Source organism: Diadema setosum, chromosome 17 (genome assembly GCF_964275005.1).
Source record: "Diadema setosum chromosome 17, eeDiaSeto1, whole genome shotgun sequence".
NCBI classification, from domain to species: Eukaryota; Metazoa; Echinodermata; class Echinoidea; order Diadematoida; family Diadematidae; genus Diadema; species Diadema setosum.
In genome coordinates this window covers 465,733-483,156 of record NC_092701.1, presented here as the reverse complement: position 1 = coordinate 483,156, position 17,424 = coordinate 465,733, and the positions used below count along the sequence as shown (strand labels likewise).

The following is a 17,424-nucleotide window of genomic DNA, read 5'->3' as shown; positions in this document are numbered from 1 at the left end:
TTCTTGCCTATAACACTCGCACGTGTTACGCTGTGTTTCACCATGATGAATATAATTATAAGACCCCATAGTGGCAATATCGGCTCTTGCATTGTATCAAAATGATGACTATTATACAGTATATCCTCTATTTGGTTCGTTGGCCGAGTAGATTTGTTGAACGATCTTATAACATAATCACGCTGACATTCATAAGTATGAGAGAGGGGGAAAAAAAGCTTCAAGCAACATCGAAGTTGAGTTTCTCAAACCAATCTTCCACTTGAGTTTGTTTCTTGGTTTTGTTTCAACAATTTTCATAATGTTGACAAGAGCCTGATGGGATGTTCAATATTTAAATAAATCATTGCATCTTTCTTGCAATCTTTGACAGCTAATGGTGACTAAACCTGCGAACTCCATGCATTTTTGTATAAAGACGTTTGCTTTCTGAAATTATCCATCATGACTGCCTCTAGATTTCGACCATAATTATATGACTTAGGTTTCCATGGGATGAATAAAGGAGATCAACGAACGCATTTGTAAGTTTACTGTCGGGTTTTATGTTGCAAATTTTATGTGCAATCATGACTCCCTTACAACTCTACCGTAATGGCGGGAAGGTATTGTTCACTGCACATCACTTGAAATTAAATGTCACACAGTGATATGATAATCATCAGCAAACGGGATACATTATTGTTATATATATATATATATATATATATATATATATATATGTATATATATATATATAATTCTATAAAACACCTGTTCAAGTCAGTTGATGGAACATTTATGAGCTCTTCCGGTCTGCAAACGAAACATCGGAGTCTATGCGATATTTAAGAAGAAAGATTGAGAGATAGAGAGAGAGAAAAAAAAATAGGCTGATCTTCTAAATTTAGTTCCATGGACGGTAATCTGAACACACTTTTGCAAACGAAATGAAATATTATACACGGCTAGGTTTGCCTATAATATGTGTTATGGTGATATCTTATTAGATTATATATAATAATACGGGTAACGTATCTTGGAAAAGTGATCGCCACCATCAATGGGGATATTCAATCTAGACGATTAATTGTAGATGATGGGAATGAAGAAGTGGATAGCTGGAAAAGAAAGTAATTAGATGCAATGAGATAAAACGAAGGAGCACTAATCGAGGCAAATGCATTACAAAGGAAGAGCAAAACGGCATATTCGAGTGTTCAAAATGGTTCAACATTATGCAAAGATTTTGCAGTCATTTTTTTTTTTTTTTGTGTGTGTGTGTGTGTGTACGTTTGTCTTCTAATTTCATAGTTAGGTAATTCAAAATCGCCTACAAAAAAGAAAAAAAAAAAAGATAGCGCAAAGATGTTCATTCAATCTCAGTTTCCTTTCACTATATCTTATCAATTCAAAAAAACGTAGCCTTAACACAATTCAAATTAAAATGTCCATTGAGAATACAAATTCGTCTCAATGTGAGAGAGCGTCTTTTCAAACAGGGTCGCAGGTGAGCATTCCCGAGTTCGACGGAGAAGTTCATTCAATTTAGCAACAAAAAAGGTTGGCCATCCAGCAGCTGTAGAAGAAGCCGACATGATCATGGAAGTATGGCAAGCACAAGCCACACAGGCTTGAAGGCCTGAAGTTATTACATCACTTCAGAAAATAAGGAAAAGACGATATTTTTGTTGAAATTAACGACATTTCTCCCGGCATTCTTTGATATCTCATAACAGACGGCTAATTTTGCTGAAATGATCATCTCTTATGTCATGAGTGTAAATCAGTATTTGTTTTATTGTGTATACCAGTCATCCCCCGATAAAAGACAAAACAAAAATGAAGTACTAACAATCTCATTCAATAAGCATAATGTATAAAGGAAACGAGCATTTGCTGCAATCGTTTATGAATAATAATGCTGCAATGCGATTTCACGAAGTCTAATGGAATGAATGAATGTAGGCATACCTAAATGCAGAGATATAAGTAGATATATATTAAAAAATACACAGACACGATAAGTGCATAAATTACTTCAATAGCAGCATGAAAAAAAAATGATTACATCGATAAACATGAGATAAAACAAGAACATTTCATGCTTTTATTTCCCGAAATACCTTGCTCCTAAACAAAGCGTTCAATTGAAGCGATATGGTGATCACATCTCCGTCTGTCGCAAAATTGAATCACCACTTCGCAAATTTTGGAGCGCTTTCTACAAAGAAAAAAAAACCCGGGTTTTTTGGTATAAGTTGTCATATTTGATTGATTATGAATGGATTGAACTCAATGATCAAAAACAAAATTGACTCGTGAACTTACGAAAGAAGTGGACTGAAAACACCTCAGACTTCTAAATGTATAAATAATTGACAGAACGACTATAGCCGAAAATACTTAGCATATTATGAGGAATTCATACAGAACTAGAACAAAAAAGACTAAACAGTCGACATCACCATCGTCGGTATCATCCTAATATGGGATATTATGTTATTTTGACTGCTTCTTTGAAATGCTGCAAACATCAAATACCGAACATCATAAATTGGCGAATGCTAAGCGTATGAGAGAAAAAAAAAATATGCCATATTATGTATTGTTTACTCGCTTTATTGCAGCGTATTTCGCTGTCGAAGTTTAAATTCTATACATATATGTTGGTAACAACCACATGAGAACTTGCACATTCGCTTCCCAGCAACCATAAAATCTTTGGGGTCCGCAAAAGCGATTACGTAATACATACGAAGCACATCACTATAATGCATTCTATGGACCAGTTCAGAAAAAAAGAGACTGTCTGTAATCGGCCTTTGAACTCCTCTATTATGCTCATAATCCCCGACTTTTCAGATGGCGTCTACGAGCGTGTCTATGAATGTTTTTGTATCAACATCCTGTCTATTCAAGGAGGTACAATGTAACCTGATACTCTGGCCACCTGGTCTATTCAAAGTATTCTTGCCCAAAACATGCGCATAATAGGCTGTGTTTTACCATGATGAATATATAAGACCCCATAGTGGCAATATCGGCTCTTGCGTTGTATGAATATTATACAGTAAATCCTCTATTTGGTTCGTTGGCCAGGTAGATTTTTTGAACGATCTTATAGCATAATCAGGCTGTCATTCATAAGCATGACAGAAAAGAAAAAAAAAAACTTCAAGCATCATCAAAGTTGAGTTTCGCAGACCAATCTTTCATTTGAGTTTGTTTCCTGGTTTTGTTTCAGCAAGTATTTTTTCCAAAATATTGACAAGAGCCTGATGGGATGTTCAATATTCAAATAAATCACTGCATCTTTCTTGCTGTTTTTGACAACTGATGATGACTAAATCTGAAAAATCCATGCTCCTGCGGTACCTGCCATCCACACTGAAGTTTTTGTGTATAAAGAAGTTTGCTTTCTGAAATTATCTATCATGACTGCCTACAGATATGACTTAGGTTTCCATGGGATAAATAAAAGATATCAACGAGCGCATTTGTGATTTTACTGTTGGGGTTTAAATGCTGCCAATTTTGCTAGTGCAATCTTACAATTGACTTTAACTCTATCGTACTGCCTGGAAGATATTGCTCATTACGAATCACATGAAATAAGATTTCACACAGTGATAAGACAGAAGTTATTCATCATAATAATAAAAAGTCATCACTAACAGGAAAGATGATTGTTTTGATGAATATGTATATTTATGAGGTCTTCCGGTCTTCAGGCGAAACATTGGAGTCTATGCGATAAGAAGAAAGATTGAGAGATAGAGAGAGAGAAAAAAAAAGTAGGCTGGTCTTCTAAATTATGTTTGATGGATGTAATCCGAACAGTCTTTTGCAAACGAAATGTAATATTATACACAGCTTGGTTTGCCTATAAAATTTGTGTTATGGTAACATCTTTTTTATATTCATAATACAGGCAAAGTATCTTCGAGAAGTGATCGTCACCATCAATGATAATATTCAATCCATACATTTGTAGGTGATAATGAAGAATTGGATTACGGGAAAGAGAGGGAGAGAGATGGAAAGGGGGGGGGGGGGTGAAGAGAAATATGGTGGTCTTCTAAGTTTTGTTTGGTGGATGGTAATCCGATCACACTTTTGTAATCGAAATGTAATGTTACACACGGCTGGGTTTGCCTGTCTGTGTTATGGTAATATCTTTTTAGATTATATATATATATATATATATACATATATATAACGGGCAAAATATCTTGGAGAAGTGACCGCCACCATCAATGATAATAACCAATCTATACGTTTGTAGACGGGAATGAAGTGGAAAGCTGGAAAGGAAAGTGATGAAATGTAATGAGAATGAAGGAGCACTAATCGAAGCAAATGTATCATAAAGGGAAAGCAAAATGGCAAACTTGAGTTTACAAAATGGTACATTATGCAAACATTTTGCAGTCGTTTTTTGAGTATGTTTATCTTTCAATTTCATAATTAGGTAATTCATAATCGCCAACAAAAAATATAGTTTTATGAAGATGATCATTCGGCTTTGTTTTCCTTTCGCTATATCCTATCACTTCAAAAATGTAGCATGAACACACTTCAATTTAGAATGCCAATCGAGAACTCACATTCGTCGCTATGTGAGAGAGGTTTTTTGTTGTTGTTTTTGTTTCAAACAGAGTCGCAGGTAGCATTTCCGAATTCGTCGGAGAAGTTCATTCAATTTAGCAACAAAAGGTTGGCCACCTGGAAGCTGAAGAATTCGGCATGATCATGGAAGAATGGCGAGCACATGCCACACAGGCTTGAAGGCCTAACATCGTTACACACTTCAAAAAATAAGGAAAAGACAACATGTTTGTTGAAATTACACAATTTCTCCCGGCATTCTTCGATCTCTCATAGCAGAGGGCTAATTCCCCTGAAATGATCTTCTCTTCTGTCAAGAGTGCAAATCAATATTTATTTCATTGTGTATACCAATCATCCCCCGATAAAAGACAGAAAATACAGTACTTTTCTCATTCAATATGCATAATGCATAAAGCAAACGAGCATTATTTTGCTGCAATCGTTTATGAATATCAAAATGCTGCAACGCGATTTCATGAAGTCTATAATTCGATTGAAAGCATGTACCTAAATGCAGAGGTATTGTAGATAGAGAGAAGACACATGCACAATAAGTGCTTAAACCACTTTGGTGATAGCATTAAAACATTAATTACATCAAATAAAGAGAAGAGCATTTCGTACTTTTATTGCTCAAAATACCTTACTCCCAAAAAGTCGAGAGCTACAATTGAAGCGCTCCATAATCACATCTCCGTCTTTCGCAGAATTGAATGACCGCTTCGCAAATTTTGAGCGTTTTCTACATATTTGAATGAAAAATAGATTTTTTTTTTTTCGGCATGAGTTGTCATGTCCGATTGACTGAAAATGGATTGAACTACAACCAGTGGCGTTTGGCAAAAATCCTTGCAATTCAATGATAGCAAAATCATTTTGACTTATGAACTTACGAAAGAAATGGGCTAAAAAAACCCAAATTTCTAAACGTTTATCGAGCGACTGCAGCCGAAAATAAGCATATTAAAAGAATTCATACAAAAAATAGAAATACAGACTAAACAGTCGAAATCACCATTGTCACTATCAACGTAATATGGGATATAATTATATCAAACGTACTTTTTTGAACTGCTGCAAATACCAGATACCGATCGTTTTTTGTTTTTTTTTTCATAGACAATTTCTTGCAAATGCTATAAATGTATGAGAGAAAACTTGTGCCATGTGTCTTGTTTATTTGCTTTATTGTAGCGCATTTCGTTGTTGCATTTTAATTTTTCTATAATAAATTGATGTTTGGAACATGCACATGAGAACTTGCACATTCAATTCCCAACAACCATAAAGTTATGGTTACATATACATACGAAGCACATCGCTAACATCCATTCTATATGGGCCGGTACAGAAACGAAAAGATTGTCGGCAATCGACCTTTTACCTTCTATATTATGCTCATAATCCCCTGCCCTGCCCCTCCCCTGCCCTATCTAGGAATGTTTTTGTATCCGCATCCTGTCTATTCATAAATATACAATGTAACCTGACACTCTTGCCAGCTGGTCTATTCAAAATATTCTCGCCCATAACACGTGCACATGTGACGCTGTGTTACGCCATGATTATACGACTTCGATGAAGTAGCACAATCGACTGCGTTGTTTGTATGCAGTACATGCCCTACTCGGTTTGTTTTTGGCCAAGTGGTTTCTTTTTTTTTAAACGATTCTATAACATAATCAGAATATTCATGACGGTAAAACTCTTCAAACAACTACAAGTAACATCGCTGTCATGATAACAAACAGACACAAAAACATTCACACACATCACATACAGGGACACGCAAAAGATTTACTTTTGAATTTATTCAGTACTCGGTAGCGGAAGAGGAAGGCCAACATTTCATGCCAATAATGGTAAGCAGGTTGCCATGCCGAGATGGCTTTCATAGAAAATCCATAAGTACGACATTGCATTACTGATATAACACGAAGTAGTATGCCACAATACTTTATCATGTAAATGTGTGCTAATAAGGTAGTTGCGTGCACGCAACGGTCTTGACCGCCGCACGCACGCTTTTCACTTGAGTGTGGCAATTTGCATACCGATGCAAATGAGATCGCCAGAGCGTGCGGCTGGTCGCTCGTCATTGGTCAGTTTCCCGACCGTTGCGAAGGTCTGAATGTCGTGAAAATTGCACTCATGTTTGTCAATATTTTGCTTGTTTATAGACATAAGATATGACCAATCAATACAAAATGTACACAGATGGCAACTTTGATGTATGTAGTCCCACAAAATGTAAATCATTTTTAACATAGGCATCGTATTGTTGATGAAATTCTAAGTTTAAAAATGCCTGTTCATTTCACTCTCTCAGCCCGAGTATACTCGGGACCAGTCCACAGCCTGGAAAACGTCAGCCCGAGTATACTCGGGACACGTCCTAAACGGGTTAATTGATGTTCCACGTCCGACCATTCTGGGAGGCCGAAGATGGTTTCAAGCTAGGATTAATATACGTTCAGTCAGGTTTAGAGGGCGTGTTTCGAAACGTTAATCTAATACTGAGAAATTGAAAAAAAAATGTAAAAAGAATATTAGAACTATATAGATTTTCACTTAAAAAAAGAAAAGAAGAAACAATCCTGAACAGCAGATTCTCTCCTTTTCTGCGCGGTGTTGTATGGGATACTGTAGTAGCTTTTCGGACCAACTCACATCGCGCCCAATGCACACGCCAGATATCATGCGTATGATACCTCAGTGTGAGCTTTTTGCATGTGATCATCTTCCTATCTCTGGTAGAGCTTGACTCTCTGAGCCGCCCATCCACACACAGCAGTGAGCTAACCCTGCTGGAAAGAAACCAGGGACCAACAAAATAAGAAACACAGTGTAAACACAGTCGGGTATCTCTTCATACTGTTACATTCGGGCGTTTTAATAGTGTGAACACAATGTGAGTCATCAATTTACAAGGTGAAACAAAGCATTAGGAAAACTCCGTGAAAACCACACCACAGTGTGAAATCATCTTCACACTGTTAAATTCGAGCGTTTTTACATAGTCGACTAAATGAACACACTGTGAACACTCTGTGAAAACATTTTTGGGCACTTTTGCCTCTCACTCCCTTTTCCATAAAACTGAGCAGCAGTTATCTATTCAAAAGTTGCTTATAAAAATCACTTGTAGCGGTAGGTTTGCAAACGTTGCGATGAAAAGATTTGACAATATTGTCGGCAAAGTTGAAAGAAACGCTTCATGTGCAGGTAAATATCCCTCACACTATATCAGACTGAACCAGTTATAATCAACAGGGAAGTGAGCGGGTCCAAGTTGACCCATTTTTTTTTTTTTTTTTCGGTTGGAGTCGATAGCTAAACAAAAGGGGTTTGCCTTTACAAACCAGCGATATCCACATTGCTCGCAGCCTATGACTGAGAGCATAAACTCTCCCTTATCTCATTTCTTGCAATGCATGTACAATTGAAACTAAAATAAAGCGCATTTCACACGTTACACATAGCATAATAATGACTTCGCCTAATACGTCATCGTAACGAAGTGGTAAGAAAGAAGGTAAAGGGGGAAAAAGAAAAGGAGAATTGTGAACTTGCTGTGAAAGTGAGGGGTTTGTCATAAATGCCTTAACAAATACTCAAGGCTTGCACTTCGCGATCACTTGATTTAATTGGAAGGAGTTGATTAATACAGGAAGGAAAATAGCCACAGGTGTTAAATCAAAAGTATATAGTAAACTGAAACTGATAATCAGTGAGGAGAAAAGGTTTCCATTTTTACGTCCTTTATTGTGCATGTAGATGCTGGCTTGAAGTGAATTCCAAATAACGGGACCAAAATGGTGAATCGATATTGAATGGATGTCTGGGTCAATTTTCTAATTATGGTGGAATTTGTCTGTCGGGTTGTATAACTGTGTACATTTTCGTTCAAACAACGCATTTAAGGCAAGGGGAAGCTAGTGGGGAAACACCTATGTATTTGTGAAGGAAGCACCATGCATGACGTCGCAATATTCGTCGGCCGCGAGAATCCACTAAGAAAATGTTAGGGCTTAAAAAAAAAAACATAACCCCCCACCCCCACCAAAAAACAAAACAAAACAAAAACATACACACACACACACAGCCACACACCATCACAAAAACAACTTCAAGAAAACATGAAATAGAGGGCTAGATTTATCATCCACACTCACCCATAACGGTATTTCCTTGATGTAGTACATTAGGGTACTATAATTACTTGAATGAGCAGGGTATTAGCGGCACACTGTATTTGAAGTCTGTGTGCTTAGCCAACCTTAGCACACAAGGAGTTGAGATTATCGGTGTGTTTTTTTTTTTCACGCTTACATTATAACAAACTATTCAAAGTTGTTCTAATAACAGGCATTCGAGTAAAGACTGGCAAGCGGGTCAACGGGAGGCCTCTTATTTAATTGAGACTAATAACACCATTTCCATAAGCCCTGTGAACTTTTAATAATAGGAGGGGTAAGATAATCAATAGTATTTATATTCCATGCCCGAATCTGTAACGTTTCGAAACTTCTATATATATTTTGCGTCCTAACATATACATTGAGTGTTTTCTTCGTATCACGCCTTTTCAGGAACCATCCCTTAGGATGTCTACGACCATGAAGTTATTTTAAATTTACATGCTCAATACAACGCAGCTTCCAGTTAGGACAGATTACATGTCCATCCAGAGTTAAAGCAATTTTGACCAAAACAACTAGAGCAAGAAGTATAATTTAGCCTGACTGAGTTTTGATACTTACAAAGGCTATTAGACACACACACACACACACACACACACACGTACACATCAACAACAACACATTTCAGTCGGAACATTATGTTTATATCCATGAGGATACATCGATTTCATTTCCTGATATTTGGCTTGATACCAGCTTGGCACAAATACCTGCAGACACAGTTTTTTTTTATTTTTTATTTTTATTTTTTAGCATTACATCATTCCTGAACTGGTTATTCTGATAGAAGCTCTTATTTGTAATTATAATCTATGTTGTGATCATCCTCGGTAAAAACAGGGTAAGTTTGTATCCTTTTTACGCATTTGTCGTCATTTTTTTACAGTTCTAGCATAATGATTTACGAATATAGACGAGAGAAGACTAAATATGTATGGGAGTTAAGTACACTGTATAAGGTTTTCATATAAGCACTAGACGTATTGTTTAACAGAATTTTGGCGTCCAGTCATTACAGTTATCTGCCATTGCCATTCTTCGCTCAGATGCCACTTCGGTCAGATTACAAGAATAATGCTGTATGCATGGCTTCTCTGAAAAACAGCCTTATCTATCTGATCGAGGGCATCTTATCCGTGATTAAGTAATATACAAACACACAAACACACAAACAAACAAACAAACAAACGATTGGAAGAACTTCCGAAGAGCATACATTATTCATTCATTTTAACGGTGACACGCGTTCTTTACTCACTTTTCAATCGTCTAGCCTCAGCGGTAGGCACTGCCCCCAACGTTCGGGGATGGAAAGGGGAGGACATCCGACTGAGATGCGACATCCAGGAGGAGCCTCTCGCTGTGTTCTGGTTCAAGGAGAGTGAATCAGATCAGCAGCCGCCGACGATCAAGGCTGCTTTCATTGGTGGAAACTTTGAGAGCAGGGAGGAACGGTTCGACATCGACAAAAACTTCAGCCTCGTCATTACCACCTTAGAGGTTGCTGATGAGGGTCTTTATCATTGTGACGTGGTGTTGACGAATCGCGATGACTTTACGAATTCCACTTTCTTAACGGTTGATTGTAAGAAATGTATTATTATTATTATAACACTCTTGAGAACTGTCATCCAATATAGTTGCCGATAAAATTGCAACAAAGATCCCCCCCCCCCCCACCAATCCATCTCACTCTTGCCTATCTGAAAAACCATGACAATCACTTATGAGTATTCCGGTTAGACATATGGGCAATGAAATGATTTAAGTGTAAAACAATGATGCACGATTTACTGTGGTTCTCTATTTGTAATTAAAGTTGCTAAATTCGCTCTTATGGCGTATTAAGATGCAAGGGAGCCGGTCAGAAAAAGAAGTAATCGGTGAGTAAATTTTATTAACCAATAATGGAACTTTCGTCTCATGCGAAGTAGGTGATGCTCTTTTGGGAAAACGCAAATGTGTTTTCTGTTTACTGTCTTGTTATTCTGTCCTCTCCACCAACAAAGGAGGGCATGAATGACTGATGTAGTCCTCAAAACAGAAACGAAATTCAATACGCAAAAAAACTTGACGAAACGCATTATTTTCTTGCCTGCAATCCATTCATCACCATAGTGATGACTGCAAAGCACACGATAATATGTTACATCGAAGAGAGCAATCGCACACCATGTGTAGGTAAAGAAAAAAAAAAGATACATTATTTTGTCAAGTCGATGTCCAGTAAAGAGTACACAGCGGTTTAAAGGATGCTATAGTTTTTGGTAAGAACATTATTCAGTTTTTGACTTTTTGGGAGATAATGTTAAAGAGGATAGAATCAAAAGAAATTGAAACTTTATTTGTGACACGCCTTTTGTAAGGACGACTTTATTTTACTCTGTTCACGGCTCAGCCATTTACAGAACGATTTTTCATCAAATAAACTTTTTAATTCCTGTAAAAATTGCATGCCCTTTATTCTTTCACATTTCTTATCAAGATCTCAATCTCCACCTCAACGAGAACTACACCACCCTTTTAACCTCAATACCATTCTCGCCTTTTGTAAGACTTGTAATTAAGTGCAGCAGAATAACTATTATGATTATGATGAGGAGACTGAAGGCAATTAAAGCTGGGCAGCTATGGCGATCGCTATACACTGTGCACATTGTTATGTGTAAGCGTAGGTCTGTCATGCATATGCTTCATTTTTTTTTTTCTACATTTGTTACATTTTGTGTCTTCAATATTTGTTCTAGATTCTCACGTAAGATGACAAAATCATGTCGTTTTAATACTATTCATTGTTTTAAAAGCGATCGCGTCAAAACATGTAATCGAGGAATGCGTCGATGAGAGCAAATCCAACAAAAGCCGGTGCACATACCAAACTTCCTCCAACACTCCTTCCGTTAACCTAACGTGTGTCGTCAGTGAATTCAAGCCTAACATATCAGTGTTATGGTCCAAGGAGACGGGGGAGATACTTAACTCGACAGTTTCGCACCAGACGACACTATCTGACGACACATACGAGAGGTTCGAGGCAATCACTGTGTTTGTGCATGACGGAACAGAAGAAACCTTTATATGCGTGGCTACCGGTGATCCTCTAAATGGAATCTCGACAGCTGAAGTCACCGTTTTGTCTCCATCAGGTTGGGTGAAAAGTTATCAATAGTTTGTGTTTCCTCATGAAATCATGATCATGAATATAGAGTTTGGTATTGATAAACAGTCATGGCATAAAATGACTATAAAAGTACTCAAAATATCTCTTGTAACAAACATTTTTTTTTTAATGTATTGTTTTAGGGAAGATCAATCTGATTGCATAATTTTGAGCAAACATTTGTTTAGGAAATCAATCATGGAAGTATCTTTTTCAATATTGCAGACAAATACATAGAAATTGCTTTCACAAAGTGAGATAAAGAGTGAGCTCACTCCTTTTCATAGTGATTTTTCTTAATAAAATGCCAAAATACGTATGACGGTTGGATCCATACAATCGAGTACTTCTTTGGCAATATAAAGACGTGAAATTGTAATGCCTTCAAATTGTAGTAATGATGAAAGGTGTTTAAAATAACATGTATACCTATTTCGAATTTCAGAAAAACATGGTAATATGGGTCTCGTCATTGGTCTAGCCATCGGTGTGCCTGTCGCTCTAGCCATCCTGTTTCTCCTTGTTGGAATCTTTCTGCAAAAATATCATCCTGAATACCTACCGCGGAATGGTGTGGAAATTGACAGACTTGGTAACCAATTTGATAAAATCGTAGTGAATAACACTTGATCTGCGGTAGGTTAAAGAGTTGGTGTAGTGTTGGTGGAGATGGGAATGGGACTTTTATCTTTTCGCGAGGTACCAAGAAACCACTAATGAAATTAATAACATAGTACAGAGCACACCATTCTAAGAGGAATTCAAAGTTTATTAGATAAAAATAAATTTTGGAATAACTGAGACGTCCAAAAACAAAGTAAAAAAAAAAGTTAAAAAAAGCGATCCTAATAAAAGGTTGGTCCAAACTTTTATTGGGATTGCTCTGTTTGGGATATTCAGCCATTTAAAAACCAATTTTCATCAAATAAACATTGAATCCCTCCTAGAATTACATGCTTCTTCATATTTCATTAGAGGTTTCTCATTATCTCATAAAGGAATGCTAGAAACCTGAATTTAGGTCTCAACCAAAACTTTACGATCCTTTCAAGACCAACTGAAAAGAGTGGGTTGTAATTACTGTATCATCTCCTTTTTGTTATTGATATTCGCCCCTTTTCAATACAAATACTGCTAGTCAATCAGATCTGTATCATACACGTGTAGCATTATAGTATACCCACATCATGAAATAAATTCAATTTTAATTAAGAAAATATAAAATGAAACATACAAACAGAAAGTAATTGTTAATGTTACGCTAACATTACGGTGGTGAATAAGAAAAAAACATAAAATGTAACATTAAAATAGAATGTAACTGATAATGGCCATGTTGTAAGTGTACCGCATATTGTAGATTATGTTATTTTCTTTTAATGTGTCTACAATGTATGTATTTTGTGATGTACGTTATTGTATGTGTAGGGCCTCTGAGAATAACAGTGTTTAGCCACTGACAGAGCTACCCTACTGAAACAAAACAAATAAATAAATAAATGAATAAATGTTACGCTATCATTACAGTGGTAAATTTTGAGGCGCTCGACAGATACTATCTAGTACGTGAGCACGGGAGACACCAATCGACTTAAATAATGTGATTTTGATTGAACGAATGCACAAAGCTATTATCACACAATATGCGTATCGTCTAGCCCCATCAGTGGAAGATCAAGGAAGGGGGGGGGGAGGGCACGTCCCCTTTCATGTATATATTAAATACATTAGTTTTTATTAAAGTGTACACCAGAGAATTGCGCTAAGGGCCATTTTGAATGCTTGTCAGCTAATGAAGTGGCACCTTGTTGCTTTACGCCCCCAAAATCCAAATTCCTGGATCCGCCCCTGCCCATAAACACTGGGTTTTGATTTCTGTTGATGCTCTCGTCGTTGTTGGTGTTGTTATGTCTCAAAGGATGTAGCTGGAATCCCTGCTGGAGACTAAACACAACACAGCGATCTGACGTGGAAGGATTGATGATGGGTATGAGATACTTCAACACGATTGTTCTTATTTTGTAATCTAATTTTTGGTTAAAAGCATGATAAAAAAGAGATAAGGGAGAAATTTGGCTTTAGAATTTCCGGTAACAACCACAATAAATTGCTATTCTTTTACTTGTTTATTCCATAATCATCTATAGAGTGTATTGAAAAAATGTCAATCATTGAATGCACGAATCGACAACAATTGTACTACTTCTGTATGTGTGTGTGTGTTTCTGTTTGTTTGATTTTTGGAAAGGGTGGTAGTGTATTCCATTTCATTCGATTCATTTTATCTAGCAAACAACATTAGATCGTCCTGAACTCAGTATACTTGGAGGAGGCCTTCTTATGCTTGAGTTCTACATTTTATATTTAAGTCTCTTTTCCTCCAAAGTAAGATAAATTATGTTCTTAAGCTTCGTGTAAAGCTGCATTACGATCTAGATGTATATTCGACAGTTCAAATCCACTTGAAAAGTGACAAAGTATTCCCGGTGCCACATAAGAGTGGTTACAATGAATCCTACCAATTATTACAGTCTGTAGGGAATTCATAATCTGGGAAAGAGTGGGTTGAAAAAATATATATTTTTTTTTTTTGATATCCTCTCTGTTCTTTTGTGTCTTATAAAGTCATCCACGTTTTGTATGAAAATTATCAGTATAACATATTTTCTTGGATTAAGTTTGACTTTGAAAAATGACCAGGAACTTGTCAACAACATATATATATTTATATTTTTTTTCTCAGTGTCATAAAAAAACACCAAAATATTCGATTTCGTTATCTTCTTTTGATAAAAAGAATAGTGACTGTGCCTTCCATTCAAATCAACTTTTGTGGTTTCGCGAAACGATAACTGGCCTAAGATATTTGCACAGCATGTGATTTACAAATCAATTACGCTTTATCGACATTTTTTTTTTTGGTATTTCATATACATTGTAAAGTCACGAAATTATTTTGTGTTTGGTCGTTATTAGTTATTGAGAGCATAGGATGGATGAACCTTAACTAACCTACATGGCTAAATGATTTACCTTTGTCTGTCCTCTTTGTTTGCATTCAAGAATCAGTAAACCCGGCTATGACAAAGAAGCAAGTGAAACGATGCAAAGAAGATCTGAAGGCGTATTACCGTAAGACGCGACGCAAGGTCACTGTTGATCCCCTGAACTTTATGGAACGTTTAAACTTGGATGATATTTATACCAATCTCAGTCTGATCGACATAAGTAGTAATCAGAAAAGGCCATTATCATACAAGGACCTTTTGACCAATGAGGGAAATTCAAATCTTTCAAAGCGCCTTCTAATTAAAGGCGACGGAGGTGCTGGCAAAACAACACTTTGTGCCAAGATTGCCTGGGACTGGTGCCAGGGAAAAATTCTCCAGGATCTTGATATGGTGATTCTAGTTCCTCTTCGAGATGTTATTGATGTCAACAAAAGTATTGGTAGTATTGTGGAAAGATATCTCTCTGATTCAAATGAAACAACACCAAACCTGATAGACGACTACATTTCAAAAAATCTACATAACGTTCTCCTGTTGTTTGATGGGTTTGACGAGTTCAGCGGGAACCTAGAACACGGAAGCAGCAGTGACGTCATTCGTATTCTTGTATCGGAACAATATAAGTCTTGCAAGGTCATTGTGACCTCAAGGCCATGGCGGATACATGAATTCACACTGACCAAGAGTCTTGCTGACGATTACACCTTTATTAACGTCGAAGGATTTAAGAAAGAGGACTTATCGACATATATCAGGAAATACTTCTATAGTAGGAAGAAAGGAGCTGTTGCTGAAAACTTGATCAGCTTTATTGAGGAAAATGATGTCATCCGGTCGAACATGGCCCCGTTTCCAATTTACTGCGCAATGCTTTGCCTTATGTGGGAGGAATTCAGTGAAGAGAGGCGACGAGAAATGATGAAAATGCAAACTTTCTCGGAGATTTTTGGAGCAATGATCTCTTTTCTGAAAGAACACTACGCATCAAAATCGTGTGGAAGTTTGCAGAAACAGGACGTAGTTGAAAAAGTAAGGGAAGCTAGTAAGGCAATTCAAGACGTAAGTGAAATAGCACTAAACGGTTTATTGGACAGACATTTTTCATTTCCTGAAGAACAATTCAGAGAGTGTGGGGATGCCATGCAAACGTGCGTCATGGTCGGAGTTTTGACAACAGAAAAAAAAGTCATCGGTAGGGAGCGTCGGCAACGTGCCAACACTTCATATTTTGTTGAGTCAACTGTTTTATTTCCACACAAATTGTTCCAGGAATATACTGCAGGGGTATATATTACGAATCTATTCTCCAAGGATCGTCCAAAGTATGATCATCTGAAGTATAAACTTCTTCCTCGATCTCAGGAATTCCGTTACCTACTCTACTTCGCCTCAGCGTTAAAAAAGGAACTTGGCCTTGATATCATTCATGGCTTGATAAAGGAAGGTAACCAGGATTTATGCATTGACGTTGCATTCGAATGTCATACTGAGGAGGCGATCAGTGCAGTGGAAAAACTACGGAAAGAATACACATTATCGCCAAACTCGTCAGAGCATACAAACTTAGGAGTTGCGTTCATGGTGCACTGGGACAAAGTGGTGAGTGATACAACTTGTTATAATAGCCACAAATAGTTTAAGATGGTAATGCAAGGTTTTATTTTATTTTTTTTTTTGTGTGTGTACATGTGAAAATGTTTACATTTCAAGAGGAGATATGGAAAGAGTATGCTTTACACTCGACTAAAATCAGATCGATCCCACGCCCGGTATTCGTCAATAGTCATTCAAATTCGTCCATGCCTAACATTTCCGTTCCTTCTGTCACTAAAAGTCGTCAATGAGCAAGCATATTTGAAATAATTGCAATCACCTTTAAGAATACGGGGTTATCAGTTAGAGGGTCATGGTGAGCGGAATTTGGACCTATTTAGGCCAGTACTTAGCCTTCTTGATGTTATGCTCATTTGGCAAGTGAAATGAAACATTCTCTTTTTTCTTTTTGCTACTAAAATTTCTGGGAAATGTGGGAAATGTAAGCTCTATTTTGGAAGTGGTGCTTCTTCTAACGGGGAGGAGTTCGCCGTTATCAACCATTAATATTCTTGGAATTCATTGTACAATGGATCTGTATAATGTTTTTCGTCATCAGAAACAGGGTAATGGAATGCCTGTTACTAGGTCCCTTTACGTACAGTTTATTTGATTACATTAGTACAGCGTAATATTGCACAAACGCTTACGTCTTCATCGTGCCGTGTTTTGTATCAATTCTATTATATTCTACAAAGTCGACACTGGGTGGCAAGACAGTGTATACTGACCTGACCCAGGGCGCCCCCTTCTCATGGTCATCGGTAAAGCTTGCAAGTTTCCGATTTTCGGGAAAGTTGTATATTTTGGGTTTGCAGTTCTCGGGAAATATCCCAGAAAATTTCTTGAAATAGGGGTCTTTTAC

The 17,424-nt window shown here is 37.0% G+C and overlaps 1 protein-coding gene across 1 annotated transcript in view; it reads left to right on the top strand.

Moving 5' to 3' along the window:
• The window catches only part of LOC140241083 (uncharacterized), a 196,074-nt gene that overhangs the window by 18,018 nt on the left and 160,632 nt on the right, over nucleotides 1-17,424 (top strand). The window contains exons 2-6 of the mRNA XM_072320850.1: nucleotides 10,069-10,380; nucleotides 11,600-11,941; nucleotides 12,401-12,526; nucleotides 13,874-13,942; nucleotides 15,019-16,565. Of these exons, the coding sequence (XP_072176951.1) occupies nucleotides 10,069-10,380; nucleotides 11,600-11,941; nucleotides 12,401-12,526; nucleotides 13,874-13,942; nucleotides 15,019-16,565 (2,396 nt within the window). The remainder of the gene's footprint in view (nucleotides 1-10,068; nucleotides 10,381-11,599; nucleotides 11,942-12,400; nucleotides 12,527-13,873; nucleotides 13,943-15,018; nucleotides 16,566-17,424) is intronic.